Source organism: Saccostrea cucullata, unplaced genomic scaffold (genome assembly GCF_032062105.1).
Source record: "Saccostrea cucullata isolate Sc308-1 unplaced genomic scaffold, CSIRO_AGI_Scuc_v1 ctg78, whole genome shotgun sequence".
NCBI classification, from domain to species: domain Eukaryota; kingdom Metazoa; phylum Mollusca; class Bivalvia; order Ostreida; family Ostreidae; genus Saccostrea; species Saccostrea cuccullata.
Window position 1 is genome coordinate 1,072,501 of NW_026940638.1, and position 17,766 is coordinate 1,090,266.

The 17,766-nt window shown below is 36.2% G+C and overlaps 2 protein-coding genes across 2 annotated transcripts in view; one reads left to right on the plus strand and one right to left on the minus strand.

Annotated features, from left to right (window-relative positions):
- The window catches only part of LOC134255902 (uncharacterized), a 6,494-nt gene extending 4,392 nt beyond the window's left edge, over window positions 1-2,102 (minus strand). Inside the window, exons 1-2 of the mRNA XM_062738502.1 lie at window positions 1,936-2,102; window positions 349-990 (exon numbers count right to left, since the gene is read on the minus strand). Coding sequence (XP_062594486.1) covers window positions 349-990; window positions 1,936-2,020 — 727 coding nt within the window. The 5' untranslated portion in view covers window positions 2,021-2,102. The remainder of the gene's footprint in view (window positions 1-348; window positions 991-1,935) is intronic.
- A 214-nt stretch (window positions 2,103-2,316) lies between these two features.
- LOC134255841 (uncharacterized) overlaps window positions 2,317-17,766 on the plus strand; it is a 30,861-nt gene continuing 15,411 nt past the window's right edge. Inside the window, 16 exon segments of the mRNA XM_062738391.1 lie at window positions 2,317-2,387; window positions 3,766-3,943; window positions 8,005-8,069; window positions 8,261-8,341; window positions 8,501-8,734; window positions 9,505-11,421; window positions 11,423-12,032; window positions 12,182-12,258; window positions 12,458-12,608; window positions 12,754-12,824; window positions 12,925-14,610; window positions 14,702-15,042; window positions 15,834-16,002; window positions 16,350-16,529; window positions 16,617-16,713; window positions 16,874-17,020. Of these exon segments, the coding sequence (XP_062594375.1) occupies window positions 8,049-8,069; window positions 8,261-8,341; window positions 8,501-8,734; window positions 9,505-11,421; window positions 11,423-12,032; window positions 12,182-12,258; window positions 12,458-12,608; window positions 12,754-12,824; window positions 12,925-14,610; window positions 14,702-15,042; window positions 15,834-16,002; window positions 16,350-16,529; window positions 16,617-16,713; window positions 16,874-17,020 (5,782 nt within the window). The 5' untranslated portion in view covers window positions 2,317-2,387; window positions 3,766-3,943; window positions 8,005-8,048.

Below are 17,766 nucleotides of genomic sequence, written 5' to 3' on the forward strand. Positions count from 1 at the left end.
AGGCCGACATAGGCCTTGTAAGCCTGCTCCTTAGTCTCCTTGTTACACATATTGATGTTTCGTCTCAGAAAGGCTAAGGTCTCACTTACTGATGTTTAGTAGGCCTATTAAAAACTCTATTATTTGTTATCTAGTAAGAAAAATTAAAAACAATTTTTCTCAAAAAAAAAAGAAGAATGCCTACCTACCTACCTACCCAGTCTATAAATTATAGGTTGGCAACTGCAAACAAAGAATATTTTAAGCTTGGCCTCATTGAGATCTTAGATGTGACCTAACAATATGACCTAAAAATGTTGACCTAAATATAAAGATTAAAAAAATAGAGATAAAGAAGTTTCTTAATACCATAATCATCATGGAGTTGATCCTTTGTGTTTTTTGATGCCGATTTGATGTTTTCGTCCCAGAAGAGATCATCCTCGGCCGTCTTATCGTATGGATCTATAATCACGGGCCCCCGCATCAGACCCACATTTTCCACAATATCAGCAACCCTCTCATCTGTCACGGTTGTTTCTTTAAGTTCTTTTGATGATATTGTTGTTGATGTTATTTTTGATTGGTCTGTTGTCCTTTGAATCACATCACTATGCTGATCACTTTTCTCTGACTCAATGTGATCTTTCTCTAAGAATTTGGTGTTAACTTTTTGTGGGGATACCTTGTCTTTTATATTTGGTTTGAATGTATTTATTTTAACCTCATTTAATGTAGCCTCAACAGTTCTCACAGATTTTTGAGGAGACAAGGTTTTGAGTTGTCCTAGTTTGACACTTTTTTCTTTACTTAAAGTAAATGTGTCATTTTTAAGAACATCTGTAAACTGCTTTTTGGCATGTTTGACTTCTTCCGAAGCTGTGCTTGAATCAAAAGTAGTTAAATTTTTTTGCAACTTTTGTAAGAGTTCCTTTGCTTTAGAGTCTGTATTAAGTTGTTTGTATGCACCTTTGTTGACCTCTGTTATCACCGGATTTCCTTCTTCATTTGCTACAAAAAAGAAAAAGTCACGTTACTCCCTTAGTTTCTAAACAATTGAATGTGAGATGAGACCTCTTTCTGTGCCCAAATGAAATGCAGAGTGAACATATCAGAATGTAATAAGGAACAAGGACATGTTTTACTATGAAATGAATGTAAAGAAATGAAAAGTAGATTTTAAAAAATTCTTTTATGATCTTCTAGAGAAAATGATAACATTTTTCGTTCAGCCTAATTACTCTAGGACTGAACTATGATCATGTTAGTTTGTTGATTTGATAAGCAACCATCATTAGATATCTAGGCCTAACTTTGATGAACAAAAATTATTAGAGTAAACACACTCGGTGTGAATGAAAAATGATCAGATGTCAAGAACAAGTACATTTTAGAGCAAATGAAATTCAGTGGCGGGTTTAAGGGGGGGGCGCACCTGGTGCGTGCCCCCTTAAATTGTCAAAGTTATCGTAAATCATAGTTTGGTCAAGAAAATGTAAAAATGTTAACTCGGTAGACCTCATTTTTACCCTACAAAATCTTTAGAATCCAGAGCTTCCAGGGGCTTCACCCCAGGATCCCCACCAGAGCTTTGCCCCCCAGACCCCCTGCCTTCTTTTAGCACCCCCTCTTACTTCAATTCCTGGATCCGCGCCTGAAATTCATTTATTATAAACAAGACACAGTCACTCTGGTACATAAGAAGGGCACATAAAAAATCATTTTATATATTTTTCTAATTTTCAACATTCAGGTGCAATCTATAAACATTATATTATAAACAAAGCCTTTTTATGCGAAGTTGCTAAGGCCTTGACTAATGACAATATTCCCAGTAATCTCTGCATTAAATACTTGGTTGATCAAGGAAATGCTACGACACTGCGCTACTGATGGACAGGATGAAATGATGCTTAACTCAGCTGATTCAGCGAGTGCTACTGCTAGGTTGGTTACCTTTTTTGTCATAATCAACAGATGCTGACAGGCAAATCTCCAGAAGTAAGCAAAAACAAAAGACATAGGTTATAAATTGCGCCATACTCTCAGGCTTTTGATCTTCTACAGACTGTACAATATTCAGAAGAGGCAACTTTCACGACATTTCGATTTTTTTTTCTTTTTAGTTTGAAATGTCAACTCGTTCTTCAGATGGACAGAGAACAATACAAGAGCAAAAAAGCGTAAGAATTTTTAGAACACTTAATTTGTATTTTTACAAATATTCGTAAACTTACGAAATAGAAAAAATGCTATAAAAATATCCAAGAAAAAAAGGAAAAGAAAGATAGCAATAAATACGAATATTAAATGAACAATTTAATCTACATTGCGCGGAAATTTTTGACTGTGAAAAAACCCTTGAAAGGCTAAAAAATGGAATAAACAATCAGAAAAAGGAAAATACGGTAATGTATTACATTGAATAATAGAGATAAGCACACTGTGTACATATCTGACACCAGTGTTACGTTAAGAACTTGACTACATCGTGTTTTGAAGCATCTGTTTTGGACAGTTGGTCAACTTGGTGTCGTTAGTAACAGGAGAGACATAAATGTCTCAGGTAATAGATGTGTCACTTAGGGACTAAATATGCATTGTCATTTGGCTACATGATTGAAGAGATTCAATCTTTTTTGATTGAACCCTTTTTTTTCCTATGGTACCATTCCCAATATTGAAAAAATGTATGACCGCGACACTTTTCACATCCAATTCTTCCGATGCATTTTGTCCCAAGAACCTCATAGTAGTAGGACATTCGCTTTGCAATCAGTAGGCCGGCTCAGTGCAATTCCTGCTTGTTGCACTGTACCAATTCAAAGACACAAACAGGTTGTTACTCATACTGTTCCTATACTTGTTATAATTTATATCGCCAAGTTTTATCTATTGAGAAGTTGTTGGCTCATTTTAATATACTGCCCCTCAAGGGCAAGTTCTGAAATGAGTTGTCAAATTCTCACTAAAGAATGGTCGCCAAGCATCTGGGTCTTTCAGACATGCTCAGATAAGATCTTTAAAATATCAAAGCCGTGGTAGGCGTTGGCAGGATAAAGAACCCTCACAGCTCAAAAGGCCCAGAGTGCTGAGTACTAAAGGTCTTAATATGAAGCCCCTTATTAGTAAAATCAATAAAGTCTTTATAAGTGTTAAAAATTCTTGACATAAACAATACAAAATCAACCGATGCAATTTTATAATACAAAAAAAATTAACAGATAGGATTTAAAAGTTTTTATTTTCAAAAGCAGATCAAGCAACGGCTTGCCATGTGTGCGCCCCCACCCACTTCCCATTATGAAATTCCTGGATCTGCCGCTGATTTTCTTATCTTTTTTTATGGAGAAATAAGTGTTTTAAAAAGTACTCTGTAAAATTAAAAAAATACTACACAGCAGGACCTTTGGGATATCGTGGGATTTGAAGAGTCTTGAATCTTTGTTACTAACTTATAAATGTTACTGTCCACTTACGCCTTGAGTATTAGTATTGATGATAGCAGCCTGCTTCCTTTTACACAGAACTTTGTGATGTTTTTTAATTTTCACTACAGCTCTGTCTCATGTATTGTCTGTCTAAATGGATATGCAGTGCATTTGGCTTATAGACATCTGATAGAATATCATATATTCAGCGAAGGGGGGGTGGGGTAGGTAGGTGGGTTGACAGAAAACACCCGAGTTTGCGGTGATCAACCCATGGGGGGCACACATTGTAAGAAAAAAAAATAACATTCACTACAGTCCGAAATGTTTTACATAGCATTTCCTTCTTTTTTAGTTGTTCAGGTCTGATAGAAACATTTGATAGTTTGTTGTTTTGCTGGGCAGTTGATTGAAGAATTTGTCAATGACTTCCACTGTTGTTTGTTGTCTTAGCTTGGGAATTCTCCAGTTCAGTGAAAGTTGCTGTATCAGTACTTATCAGGATGACAGCAAGAGATTTTCCTGAGATGAAGGTGAGCTTTACAGTGTATTAAGGTACCAGGTATGTTAGGATTAGGAGTGTTTTCACAAAAGCCACAGTACCCATTTTTCCTGTGTAGATATCTATTACAAGTGTTTTTAATTAAGTGCTAGTTCCATTATAAGTATCAGGGTTCTCCACAAGGGGTTTTACCATGGCGGCCCGCCATGGTTAAATTTATGTGCGCCATGGTTAAAATCGGCAGCCGCCATGATTAAATCTTATTGCATTTTAGTCTTGACACCTACTTTTTTAATGACTTGAGTAGTTAATTGTGTTTATACTATGATTGCCATGCACCTTGCATGTCTGTAAGGAAAGCGGACAGTGCTAAACAAACATGTTGTTAATCAGCGACTATGCTGTGAAGCGTGACAATCAATGGAGACTCAATCAGCTGTTCAATTTTTTGAGCATTTATTATCCTGTGCACATGTTAATAATTTTGGGGAACTTCAACATGTTCGCTACATGATTAGATAACGGGTTCAAAAGATGACAATTAATTATGAGCATGATAATAATCGTCATGCATGCGATTGAAGTTTCTGTGCCAGAAAAGATACTCTGTAAAATTTTAATATTGATTTCCTCTGTATTTAATCAGTTTTCCATGCTCTGTTTCTTTAAGCTTTAGAGTTTAAACTGTTTTAGAGTTACTTCCCGTTGTAATGAAACGTCTCGTGACACTATTTTTAGCACTGGGGCACGTTTAGAAGTAAACAGAACTTGGTGAAAAATGCACTATCTAGAAAAATAGAACGTTTAGAAAAAGGGACACTGGTACAAATGTTCTTTTGAGTGTTAACTTAAAAAAATACTACACATTCATCGGTTTTAGTCTTATTTAATTAAACATTTCATACAACAGGCTATGTACAACAATTCTTCTTATTATTTTTTGAATGATATTGCCATGGTTACTGTACCAACAATTTTTCTTTAAATTCTTTCAGAAGTTTACTACAGTTTTGGGCTAATTTTGGTACATTTTTAGGTCACCTGAGTAAACTCAGGTGACCTATTGCTATCTGTTTTTGTCCGTCGTGCGTCATGCGTTAACATTTAAACATTTTCAGCTTCTTCTCTGAAACCACTGAACCAATTTCAACCAATTTTGGCATATAGCATCTATGGGTGAAGGGGAACAAAAATTGTGAATTTCGTGGTCCCTGCCCCCCTGGGGCCTGGGGGGTGGGGCAAAAACCACTAAAATTAGTGCAATCTTTAAAAATCTTCTTCTTTACTCCCAGACATCAAGCAGTCAAACTGTTGGTATGATTGTAATCAGCATTGAGTCCTCTACCAAAATTGTGAAATTCATGGCCCCAGGGTCAGGGGTTCTGGTGTTAGGGCGGGGCTCTATTGATTATATAGTGAAAATGCATTAATTCTTTGAAAATCTTCTTCTCTGCTCCTGGGTGTTAAATAAACTAATTAAGTTCATAGTTATGATGAGCAAGAGTGCCTCTACCAAAATTGTGAATTTTATTGCCCCAGGGTCAGGAGTTATGGTGTTAGGGCGGGGCTCTATTGATTATATAGTGAAAATGCATTATTTCTTTGAAAATCTTCTTCTCTGTTTCTGAGTATTAGATAAACTAATTAAGTTCATAGTTATGATGAGCAAGAGTGCCTCTACCAAAATTGTGAAATTCATGGCCCCAGGGTCAGGGGTTCTGGTGTTAGGGCGGGGCTCTATTGATTATATAGTGAAAATGCATTAAATCTTTGAAAATCTTCTTCTCTGCTACTAGGTATTAAATAAACTAACTAAGTACATAGTTATGATGAGCAAGAGTGCCTCTACCAAAATTGTGAAATTCAGGGCCCCAGGGTCAGGGGTTCTGGTGTTAGGGCGGTGCTCTATTGATTATATAGAGAAAATGCATTAAATCTTTGAAAATCTTCTCTGTTCCTGAGTATTTGATAAACTAACTAAGTACATAATTATGATGAGCAAGAGTGCCTCTACCAAAATTGTGAAATTCATGGCCCCAGGGTCAGCGGTTCTGGTGTTAGGGCGGGGCTCAATTGATTATATAGTGAAAATGCATTAAATCTTTGAAAATCTTCTTCTCTGTTCCTGAGTATTAATTAATCTTATTAAGGACATAGTTATGATGAGCAAGAATGCTTCTACCAAAATTGTGAATTTTATGGCCCCAGGGTCAGGGGTTATGGTGTTAGGATGTGGCTCTATAATGATTATATGGTGAAAATACATTACATCTATGAAAATCTTTTTCTCTACTCCTGGGTAATAAGCAGAATGAACTATTAACATAGTTATGATGGGATGGGCTCTTCTTCCAGAATTGTGAATTTCAAGGCCCCTGGGTCAGAGATATTAAAATGGGGAGGGGGTGCTCTACTTATATACTGAAAATGAATTGTTTGAAATCTGCTCCTTGGTATTAATCAAACATTTTTGATAAGCAAGTGTGCCTTTTCAAAAATTGTGCGATGTGTAGACCTAGGGTCAGGGGTTCATGTGTGGTAGGAGCACTCCTGATTATTGCTGAATATTACTGATTAGTTGACATACTTTTTTGTTCCCCTACCCTGCTTATCCATATTAAGTAAACAAACTAAACAATTGCTAAGTGTATAATTATGATTAGCAATGGTGCCTCTTTCAGAATTGCATCTAGCTTAAAACATGAACCAAATTCAATCATTTGAAAGTTGTTGCATGATGCTCAGGTGACCTATAAGGCCCATGGGCCTCTTGTTAAAGTAAGATACAGGATAAATCATTTCAATTTTAATAATAATTTTTTTTTTTCAAATTTAAAAGGAGTTTGTTATTCCATTGATTTGTGTTGCAGTGGTTATGTTTGAAAATTGTAAAACCAATGATTGATAAATGAAGATTTGGAAGTCTTACTCTAACACCCATTCATGTTTTCGGTCACATTTCGCCTTCGCGCAGGTTCCTCCATGGTTAAATTTTCAAATGTGGAGAACCTTGAGTATTACTAGTAATTGATTTAAACTTAATTTTCTCCTACTTCATAGCAATAATTGAATGATGTAGAAAATGAAGCATTATCATGGCATTCAATTCAAAATTATGTTTAAAGTAATCATGGTACGTATGTTCACGTACAGTTAGTATCATTTTAAAGGAGAGATCAAAAAGATATGAAAACTGTTTTCTGAAAGAGTATTGGCAATACTAGCTGATGCATTTCCTTCATCTAAGATTGAAAAAATTCCCATATTAATGCAAGACCTCCCTCTTTTTCGATTAAAAATTGCAGTTTGAAATATGTGTTTTTCATTCAGTTGACCTAAAAAAACAAGTCCTGTCAGATACATCTTATTCTACCAAGCTACATTTGTTAGGGATCATTAGAAGGATTTGTTTCTCAATCTTGAGAAATCTGTATCCACCTTTCATTTACTAGATCTTTACCTTGATATTTATTTATAATGAATTACACTAGTATGAAACGATGAATGATAATCCCAGAACTTGTGTCTAAATTTTCTTTTTAGCCGGGCTTATTGCTCAAAGAGCAATTGCCGGCTTATGCGATCCTGTTCAAGGCAGGATGTTAACCCCATAGTCGCCATTTTAAAGTTACGTGCAAAAATATAGTTCTTACTCTCAACCGCTTTTGAGATAATACAAACGCTAAATAAAGCAACAAAAATAAAACGAAGTTTTATCTATATAAAATAAACATTAGTAGTAATGACTTTGAAAACTTCATAAGTCAAAGAACATAGTTCATTAGCATAAGGATTTTTGATAATCAGTGTTGTTACCGTAGTTCTCTACACATACGAGGTAAAGCAGGAGAGGGAACCAGACTGGCCTCTTTGTTTACATTCAGCTGCGGTACCAGATTAAATCTGATTCTGACAAAATCGGACCGTGGTATTAGGATTGAAAAACTCACTGTCAGTGTCTTATCATTTATATTGATAGTTTTAAAATAATTTTTTAATCAGAATATATTAACGTGATTCATGTAAGAAATCCATTCTACTCTGTAAATGAGCCCGGCTCTCTGTACTTCTGAGTACTTTGATTTCTTTCAGGAAAACAGATGTAAAGTTCAACTATATCTAAGGCAATAATAAAGATGGCAGAGAGGAGTTTTGTGGTATGATCACCTGAAAATTATTAATCATAACAGTAAAATATTTAATTGTGTTAATATTTTGCATTTGATAAGAATAGCTTATATTGTTTCTACTACATTTTTTCAATGCTAATTTTATTATGGGTAGTATTATATCAATTTATATGGGTGAAAAAAGGACAAACTAGTAAAGATTATTTCATCAATTTTAGATTTTGTACACAAATCAGAAAACAAAGAAAGCCAAGACTTGGCATGATGGCACTCTGAGATTTTCTGGCAATGGAACAAGGGTATGTTACACGTGTATTACTGAAAACTTCATTTAACATTTTCGAGTTGCAAGCACTCTTCAAATGTACAAGTTAGCTTTTCACATTTAAGGTGTATCTGGCATCTGTCTGATATCTGGAAACTTTTAGAATTAATTTTCAACTTCTTAAAATCTTTAGGGTGTTCTTTATGACGACAAGAGTAGCAGAATCGACACAATTCATGTGAGGTCAGAGGATATCGTGCTGGGTGAACAACTAGAGAGTGATCGACACTACATCTTGATAGAGGAGGAGTCTAAAGCTGGTGTGACCAATCAGAACGATGCTCCTAAAGATCAACCAGCCGCTGGACCAATCAGAAGAGGGGGAAATAAATCTCAGATCAGGACAGGTCTCAAGAAGGGCCGTGGAGTAAGTTGACCAAAAATTTGCCTGTTACATTTGAATCTCTGAGGTAAAAAAAAACAAACAAATACACTATAGGGTCAGCATTTAATGTAAAGAAAGTTAAGAAGAATACCATAAATTAATGATCAGACTCATTCAGTACAAAGTGTACTGTTTAGGATGTGGATTTCAAAAGTCAAGTTAATTCCCAGTAATAGCGAATGTCATTTTATAACTTGAAATAAATGTGCATAAAATAGACAGACAGATAATAAATGTTGACTTATACAGAAATTAGCATGCTATGTTTAAGATATTTAGTTTTCTAGATTCTTGTTTATGATATGATACATGTACTTGGAGTTTGTGTCTTATAAATTGTCACAAATGGGCTTGTTTTATAATGATATGCAACTTTGCACTTTATAGATAAAAGAGCTTTTAATAAACATGCCATTTGCATCATAAATAATGCAAATGCTTTTACATCCCGTAGTATTATAAAACATGTTTTTGATTATTTTCAAAATAACTATCTGTTATTATATGACAATATTCTCAGGTGATTAAGACAGACTGTCTTCATGCCATTTCATGAAAGTTATAAATCTTTGTACTTTATAATCTGCATCACTTTATCCATTATTTTGTTCTCTTTCAGTTTTCCTAATGTATCTTTGAGAGTTAAATTGATGTACTTTTGAATGTTTGTTATAGAACTTCATATTCATGTTTAAAGTTGTAAATCTCATATTTGCTAAATAAGTAATTGGTAACCTTTTTCCTCTACATAGGGCTTTGTTCCTCCAAGGCTTGTTGCACCAAAAGACCCAGAACCTCCAAATCACCACACAGCTAACACAAACTGTGGAGAGACAAAGGTTCACAGTCCAGTCAGAAACTCTAATCATTATGCATCATTTCAAAGAAGATACAACATTTTAAATCAAGTTAGTCCCAAAAGAACTTTGTCAGACTTAAACAAATCAGAGATGTCAGCAACAAGTCCCCTGATCCTTAACAGTGGACCCCAAATCTCACCAGATAGAGTATTCTACAGAGAGAATTCCTCACCTCTGATTGGTCTGCTAAACAAAAGGTCCCTGACAACATCTCCATGGAGCACAATTGGATCTAGCCAATCACCAGGCAGCTCAAAATTAGATTCTCAGCTAGATACAGACATTCAAGAACCAGAAACAAAGCCCTCCAATCATTTTGTCAAAAAGCAGATAGTTCAAAACACAATGCAAGAAAACTCCTTTACTTCACATCAGAAGAGAAGTACTACACAAATTTTAGCTCTTCTATCCAAGACATCTTGCAAATCTCATATTGCAGAAGGCACCTTGTGTAATAAAGATTCACATATGTCAAAATCCTCCCCCCAGAATAGACTTTTCAGTACATGTACTGATAAACGGAAATGTTCATTCGATACGAGTCCTTCAATTCGGCCTTTGGCTGAGGTGAAAGGGGAACAACTGTTACAGTGGAACCAACAACAAGGAGGGTTACCTGGCACACCAGGCATCACTAACCTAAGCATTGACCGTGAGCAGTCATACTCCTCACAAAGATCATATCACAACAGTGGGTCATTCATTGCTGATTCTAAAAACCAACCAGATGACAGTCATTACGACCTGATATCAACACCAAGTATGGTGACTTATATGGAGTCTGGGAGATCCATATCATTGAATAATAGTCCTGACTGTCAGCCAGAAAGTAGAATGGAGGGTAAACCTCAACATATTGTGTGCAGTGATCCTGAACAAATTACAATGAGTGACACTTTGCAAGTAAAAAGTGAATCTCTGCAGGTTATACAAAGAGAACCTCTGCAAGTAGTAGAAAGTGAACCTCAGCACACTTTGGTAAGTGAACTTGAACCCATTGTAAAAGAGTGTCATCCAAGAGTGCATAATAAACCTCAGTATAAAGTAACAAGTGAGCATCAGTTAAATGCTTTGGATGAATGCCCAGACAATCTTACAAGTAACATTGTTAATGAAAAAGATTCTGCTGTCTCAGTGCATGAAGTAAATACACAAGCAGAATTGACAGAAGTTGAATCACCTCAGAGAGATGTCAGTCTCCACAAGGAAGAGATTTCTAGGCAGTGTAATGAGAGTTCTAGTCAGCGTATTGACACACAGATGGAGAGTGAGGAGGATTTAGGGGAGGAGGGAGAAGAGGATGAGATGGACGGTCAGGGAGGGGCCTCGTTTGCCATATCTTTCTCCCCGTTGTCTGTGATACCTTCAGACTCAGACAGTGACCGTGAGGAACCACTGTGTAGCAGAGAAAACACCCAACAGCAGGAGGAACAAGACTACAGCAACATTCAGAGGCCTGGCATGTCAGCAGAGGTATCAGGCTCACTGACATTGGAAGGGAAGATAATGGTTAATAGAGAAGGTTCAGGTGAAACAGAGGTGATTCAGGATGATGTGGCACTGCAGAAAGAAAGTCAACATATGGAAGTAGGAGAGGACAGAAACATGCCTACCTGCCAGACTGATGCCAAAGATGAGAACAGTATTCAAGAGAAGGAAGGTATCAATTGTAAAACTGGGGATGAAGTCAGTTGTTGTTTGGATTCAAGTCAATCACCTGACACAATTGTAAATGAATATAGAGAAAAACAAAGAAGGAAAGAAGAGGAGGGAAAAAACATAAGGCAGGAGGGAATGTCTCAGAAGAAGGTTAACTGGCCAGAAAGATTCAGAGGGGTTTTCTCAAAAGTCACTAGGATGTCTAGAATTGAGCCCAGATTCACCAGGATGTTTATTCAAAAGTTCTCAAACAAATTCTAACTGGATATCACAAAATGCCAATTTGATGATGAATTCATCAGATATACAAGTAGGAAATGTTAAATTGCCTGTGTTTGAAACCAGCTGGTCTGAAGATGATTCCATGTTTGATACATCTCCTTTGAAACTGCACAGACAGCAACAACAGGAAAACAAAGGTGACTCTGCACAGTCAAGTTTTAATTCTTTGAAATGTTCTGAAAAATGTGATTCAGGGGACAGTACTCAGATGGAGGGCAAGCCACATAGAGTAGAATGTAGTAGTATGGAACATGTTGAAGAGGAAAATGTATTTAAAAATCGACATTTCCATCGTTATGATCAGTTCAAATCAAAACAAGAGTCTGACCAGCCATGGGTCAATGAGGAGACAGATTCCTACAGTGTCACATCAGACGTGATGTTAGCTGTAGGGGGCCACACAGAAATTAACTGTGCGCCGAAATTACTGAATTCCGTGACTTGGAGAAATTATGTGCCAAAGACAGAACCATCTTACTGTAAGTCTTCCCTCCTTTTGTTACCAGTACTTTGAGTGACATGTAGCTTAGCTTATAGCTATACATGCTTGTCAGTCATTGTGAATAAATTTTTCACACTTTCAATTTTCATAAGACCATTGTCAAATTATATACTATTTGATTTCTAGCTCTCAGTGATCTTCCTCACCCATCAGAACTCATCAAAAGTCCTCGGAAAACAGAAGAGAAGGATCTCTCTGAGAAGGTCAAGTTTATTTTAATTTTTATCTTTGTACAACCAATTTTTTTGTTAAATTAATTTTCAATAGGTTAGAGGGCAAGATGGTTGTTTCACTTGTTTTAAATTGATTATTAAACCAAAGATTACTTAATGCTTCTTTTAAAGCACTTGATAAAATTTTCATTTAGCTTTATAATGCAGTTAGTGTACAAACATTGAATAGATTTCTGAGAGACTGGGTTCATACAGAATGAGAGGCAGTGTCAGTGGTATGGGTGCTCAGAGACAATCTCAACGGACAGGCTTTGATACTAAGACTGGACCAAACATCACCTTAAGTCAAGTAAGACGTGGCCTCAAAGCTGAGAAAATAGGTAATCTTTTACATATTTGAAGATTGAGCATTGCATTTCTAATCAAATTTGAAAATTGACAAAGTAAATTAAAAGTTTAAAACTTTATTTAATGTTGACAAGTTATGTAATAGAAATTGAAGACTTTCTTTCATTCGTTATCAAGAATTTCAATCAGAGGAAGCTGTCCGTGGGGATTGGATTGACAAGTTACAAGTTGACCACAAAAATAAAGAGGTGAGAATTTAAACCATTCTGTTGGATATTTGTGAGTGTTTTTCAAATGAATTATTCAGTTCTTATCATTTAATGCATATCAGATATTTTTCTGTCACAGAATCTGTCACAAATTGGGAGTTCAATGAATACTGCTAAACCTTCTTATGTGAAAAGAAACTATCCCAATCACAACAACTTTCGAAAGCATTGCATTAGGAATGATGAGTCCACAACAAGATTATGTCCTCAGATTGGTATGATGTCAACCAACAGCCCTGGCATGCTGCTGGAAACAGAAGAAGAGGTGCTGAACAATATAAGTAACAATAACAGCTTTATCACATCAGGATCTGTCACGGTATTTAACTCACATGATGAAGAGATCTGTAAGGACAGTGTATATGGAATGTCCAGGAGAATGTTCTCTCCTGATGTGGAGTCAGCCAGGGACCCTCCTAAGATAGCCCTGAGAAGCCAGCCATTTGGCGATCAGCAGTGTCAAGAGTTACAGTCCCACTCTGTCAGAGATACAGAGTATGGATCAGTGAGGGACCCTGGTAAGATAGCCCTGGGGAGCCAGCCATTTGATGATCAGTGTCAAGAGTTACAGTCCCACTCTGTCAGAGATACAGAGTATGGATCAGTGAGGGACCCTGGTAAGATAGCCCTCGGGAGACAGCCATTTGATGATCAGTCTCAAGATTCCCCGTCATACTCTGTCAGAAATACAGAGTATGGATCAGTGAATTCATCAGGACAAGAGTTAGATACCAATCTTAAAGACCTCAACAGAGATGATTCCATCGAAAATGCAGAATCTGTTGTGTCCAAGTGGGGGAAGTTTATGCCTATGGATGAGGAGGAAGAAGACCTGGATTATTTGAACTGTTCTTATGACTTTAACACGTCTTCAGGAAAGATAAATTCAGAGCCACAAAGACGTAATCATAACGTGGCCACAAGTCATATGGCAGCTGCATCTGATCAATCTTCCCAACTGGGCTGTTTCAGGAGCACTGCATTGAACACACCTACACTGAGAGGAAATGCAGACACTGTCACATCTTTTAATGATACAGAGTGTATCAGAAAAAGTAGAAAGTTCTGCTTCAAAGGCAGGCAACATTCATTTACTGATGATAATAATGACAGTATGCTTTATGAAAGTAATCAAGCTACTGCCAAAAATGCTATAATACAAAGAAATATGGAAAGTAATTATACACCAATCAACATAATAGATTCTTCTAGTTTAGATGTCAACCAGAAAAGTTACTCCTCAAACCATGGAAACTTAACAAGCTCCTCCAATCAGTTTGTAGGAATATCCCCTAACCTTGACCTTATATGTCTTGGTTCCTCTCCAAGTTTGTATGATTCTCCAGAGCAGAAGTCATACAGACATAATTCTCCAGCTAGCCTGTCACTCAAGTCAGTAGACATAGAACTCACTAAACCCACCAGTCAGAAAGTGCCTGTTAGTGAGAACTCTAAAGTCAGTTCTGAAGTTAACTCCCCTATGTTTGACTCTCCAGAGCAGAAAACCTACAGATTTAATTATCCAGACAACCAATCCCTCAATTTAGAAGAAAAAGAACTCGCTAAATCCACCAGACAGAAAGTGCCTGTTAGTGCAAGCTCCATAGCCAGTTCTAAATTTAACTCCCCTATAGGCCAGAGAGTGCCAGAGACAGACATTTCAGATGGTTCATCAGATTCTGTGATATGTATCAGTGCTGAGAGGCGATTCAATCCTCCAATATTCAACTCTACCTCCTCACCAAACATCCTAATTGGATCAAAGGTTTGTCACATTTTCTTTAGCATAGGGAAAAATCTTTTTAATGAATATGTTTGTATGAATGTTTTATAACTAAAACTCTCTTTTCTTCCAGAGAAGTTTATGGGATGACCTTCAGTTTGCCAGCCTGTTAGAAGTAGAGAACAACCCCACCCCAGTCAGGAAGATCGTTCAGTACATTGTCCAATCAGTACATTGTCCAATACAAACAGAGGTTAGTTCATTGTCCAATACAAACAGAGGTCAGTTCATTGTCCAATACAAACAGAGGTTAGTTCATTGTCCAATACAAATAGAGGTCAGTACATTGTCCAATACAAACAGAGGTCAGTCCATTGTCCAATACAAACAGTACATTTTCCAATACAAACAGGTCCTCATATCTGCCCTCAGAGGTCAGTACATTGTCCAATACAAACATATCTGCCCTCAGAGGTCAGTACATTGTCCAATACTTACACTAGCTGGTACAGTCCAAATGTATCAGTACCTGTATTAGCTTTCTGGACACTATTTATTTATTTTATCCTATCATAATTATTAAAGTTCATCAAAATATAAAGCAGTTATCAAAAATTTGTTGTGTCAACGCACTGGACAGCATCATTTTGTTTTCTCTCATTAAAATGTCATTACAAACGTTTCTTGAAAAACAGACACCACAATTTTTGACATTTCCAAGATAGTAATTACTCTTTATTACATCTTTCATTTGTTACTTTTATATTTCTTATAAACATTTAAAGCAATATGAGCTGCATGTTTGACATCGGAAAATTTTATTGCAAATTTGTGATTAACTAATTTAATGACAAAAAAATAAATGATTTATAAACTTCTGTTATTCATATTTGCGATTGAAAATATTTTTATTAGCATTGATTGAAGCAAAATTGAATTAATTGTCGTCCTAGAGGTCAGTGCAATAATGATTTCTTATATAAATGTCCTCTCTCAAGAGAGTATATTTGTATCTTGCTTACCATAAATTATATTTCCTTAGTTGATTAAAAAATATTTTAACTTTTTATTTTGTTTGAGCACTTGAACATAAAGGTTTAAATTACATACAAATTAATCATAATAGCACATTCACATTACCAGGTACATGTAAATAAAATTTTCAAAAATCACTAACTTTTATATTTCTAATAAACATTTGAAATTGAACAGATAATATTTGACCAGGTTCTTGGCAATTGTCAGTGTTAGGATCTCTTATGAATCTTGATTTCAGTGAAGAACACCCAGTCCAGTCAGTCCAGGGATACAGGATCCCCCTTACCACCCTGTCACTGTGGGGTCTCCTCCAAACTGGTCCAGGTCAGGAAGGAGGGGCCCAACAAGGGGAGATATTTCTACTCCTGTCCCAACCCAGCCAGCCAGAGGTGTAAGGTACACAGGATTCTATATAAACCCTATAGGTATAACTTTTAGCGAGGATTTAATGTTGGCATTATTAGCGAGGGTGCCGAGATCGCTAAAATTGAATATCAATAAACATTTGCTGCATTTTATTTGTAATAGCTTCTTTAGTGAGCATTTTAAATTGCTAAAATTACATCACCCTACAAAAAAAATATTGGTTTTTAGGAAAAATCTCTTAATTTGTGTTTTGCCAAAATTTCCATTTACATGGTACATGTATTCTACTCTGAAATATGGTAGACAAAGACAAAGTATTTATCAATGAGCCATTATTTATTTATGTATCTAACATTATAATATATTTTATGATTCAGTTTTTCCAATGGGCCGACTCCAGTGGAAACATAGGATTACATCACATGGGCGGAGCTAAGGTTCGATTGACAGATGCTGGTAGTGTGACATCATATTTCCGTCAACACCGTATCATGTTCTATTGTCAGTGCCAGTACCTTCAGAAGTCGATGGAAACCATTCTGGCCCACTTCAAAAATGTAAGTCTCTTAGTAGTCAGTGGAGGAACCATTCAATTTTTCTTTGGTAAAATAAAAATAAACCTTTTGTATTCAATTTCCCTTCAGCCATGGGCAAAGCAGAAGTATCAGAGGGAAAACAAAATGCAAAGAAAATACTTCATACGATTATCCAGAAAAGATTCCTCAACACTTTATTCCAAAGGTTTGAATGAAAATTATTGAAATACTTTTGAGTTACATTGTTCTCAATGCTGTTAGCAAGAATTAAATTTAACTTCATTTAAAACATACTTCTTTATTAATTTGTTTTTAAAAAAAATAAGTAGTAATAAATAATTAGTGAGGTGCCCACTGTATTTCAGATGATTTGTGGATAGTATCTAGAGACCTGAATTTTGATTCTACTTGTACCTTTCTGGCCAAAAGCACGTACTATGGACCAACATCAGGGAATGAAGTGGAGATAGAACCAGTGTCCAAGTTTTCACCATCCAACTGGAAAAATGAAGGTGTCTTTTTAGCTCTTCTGAGCTAAAGGCTCAAAGAGCTAATGCTATGGCCATTTGTGCGGTGTGCCGTGTGTGTTAACTTTTTTAGAATATGGGCCATAACTCAATAACTCAAGAACCCCTTGGCCAATTATTGTCAAATTTGTCACAGGGTATCCTTGGCCCAAGGGCTACCATTTACATACAAGGGTCAGGATATGTTGAAGATTAAAAATTGTTCAAGGCATGACCCTGGGGCAAAGGGCGTGGTCTCAAAGTCACTTCAAAGTTGACCAAAATTTAATTTTAAAAACGTTGTTATTTTGCTTACTATTAGGATCATCAAATCTTGTACGTTGATGTAATTGACATCATAATAGGTCACTGTGACCTGAACTGAGCCGAAGGCTCAAGTGAGCAAAATTTTCTGTATCGTTTCGTTGTCGTCGTTGTTGTTGTCGTTGTTGGATATATCACATTTTCATCTTCTTCTCAAGAACCACTTCGATTTCAACCAAACTTGGCACAAATATTTTAAAGGTTTTTCAAATGAAGGGCCACGCCCTTTTCCAAGGGGAGATAATCATAAATTTGTTAAAAATTAATGGCATTTTTAAAAAATCTTCTTCTCCAGAACCGATGGGCCAGGAAAGATGAAACTCATGTGGAAGCATCTTCAGATAGTGTAGATTCAAGTTTGTTCAAAGCATGACCCCCGCGGCAAGGGTGGGGCCAAAATGGCCGACCCAAGTTTTACATAGGAATAT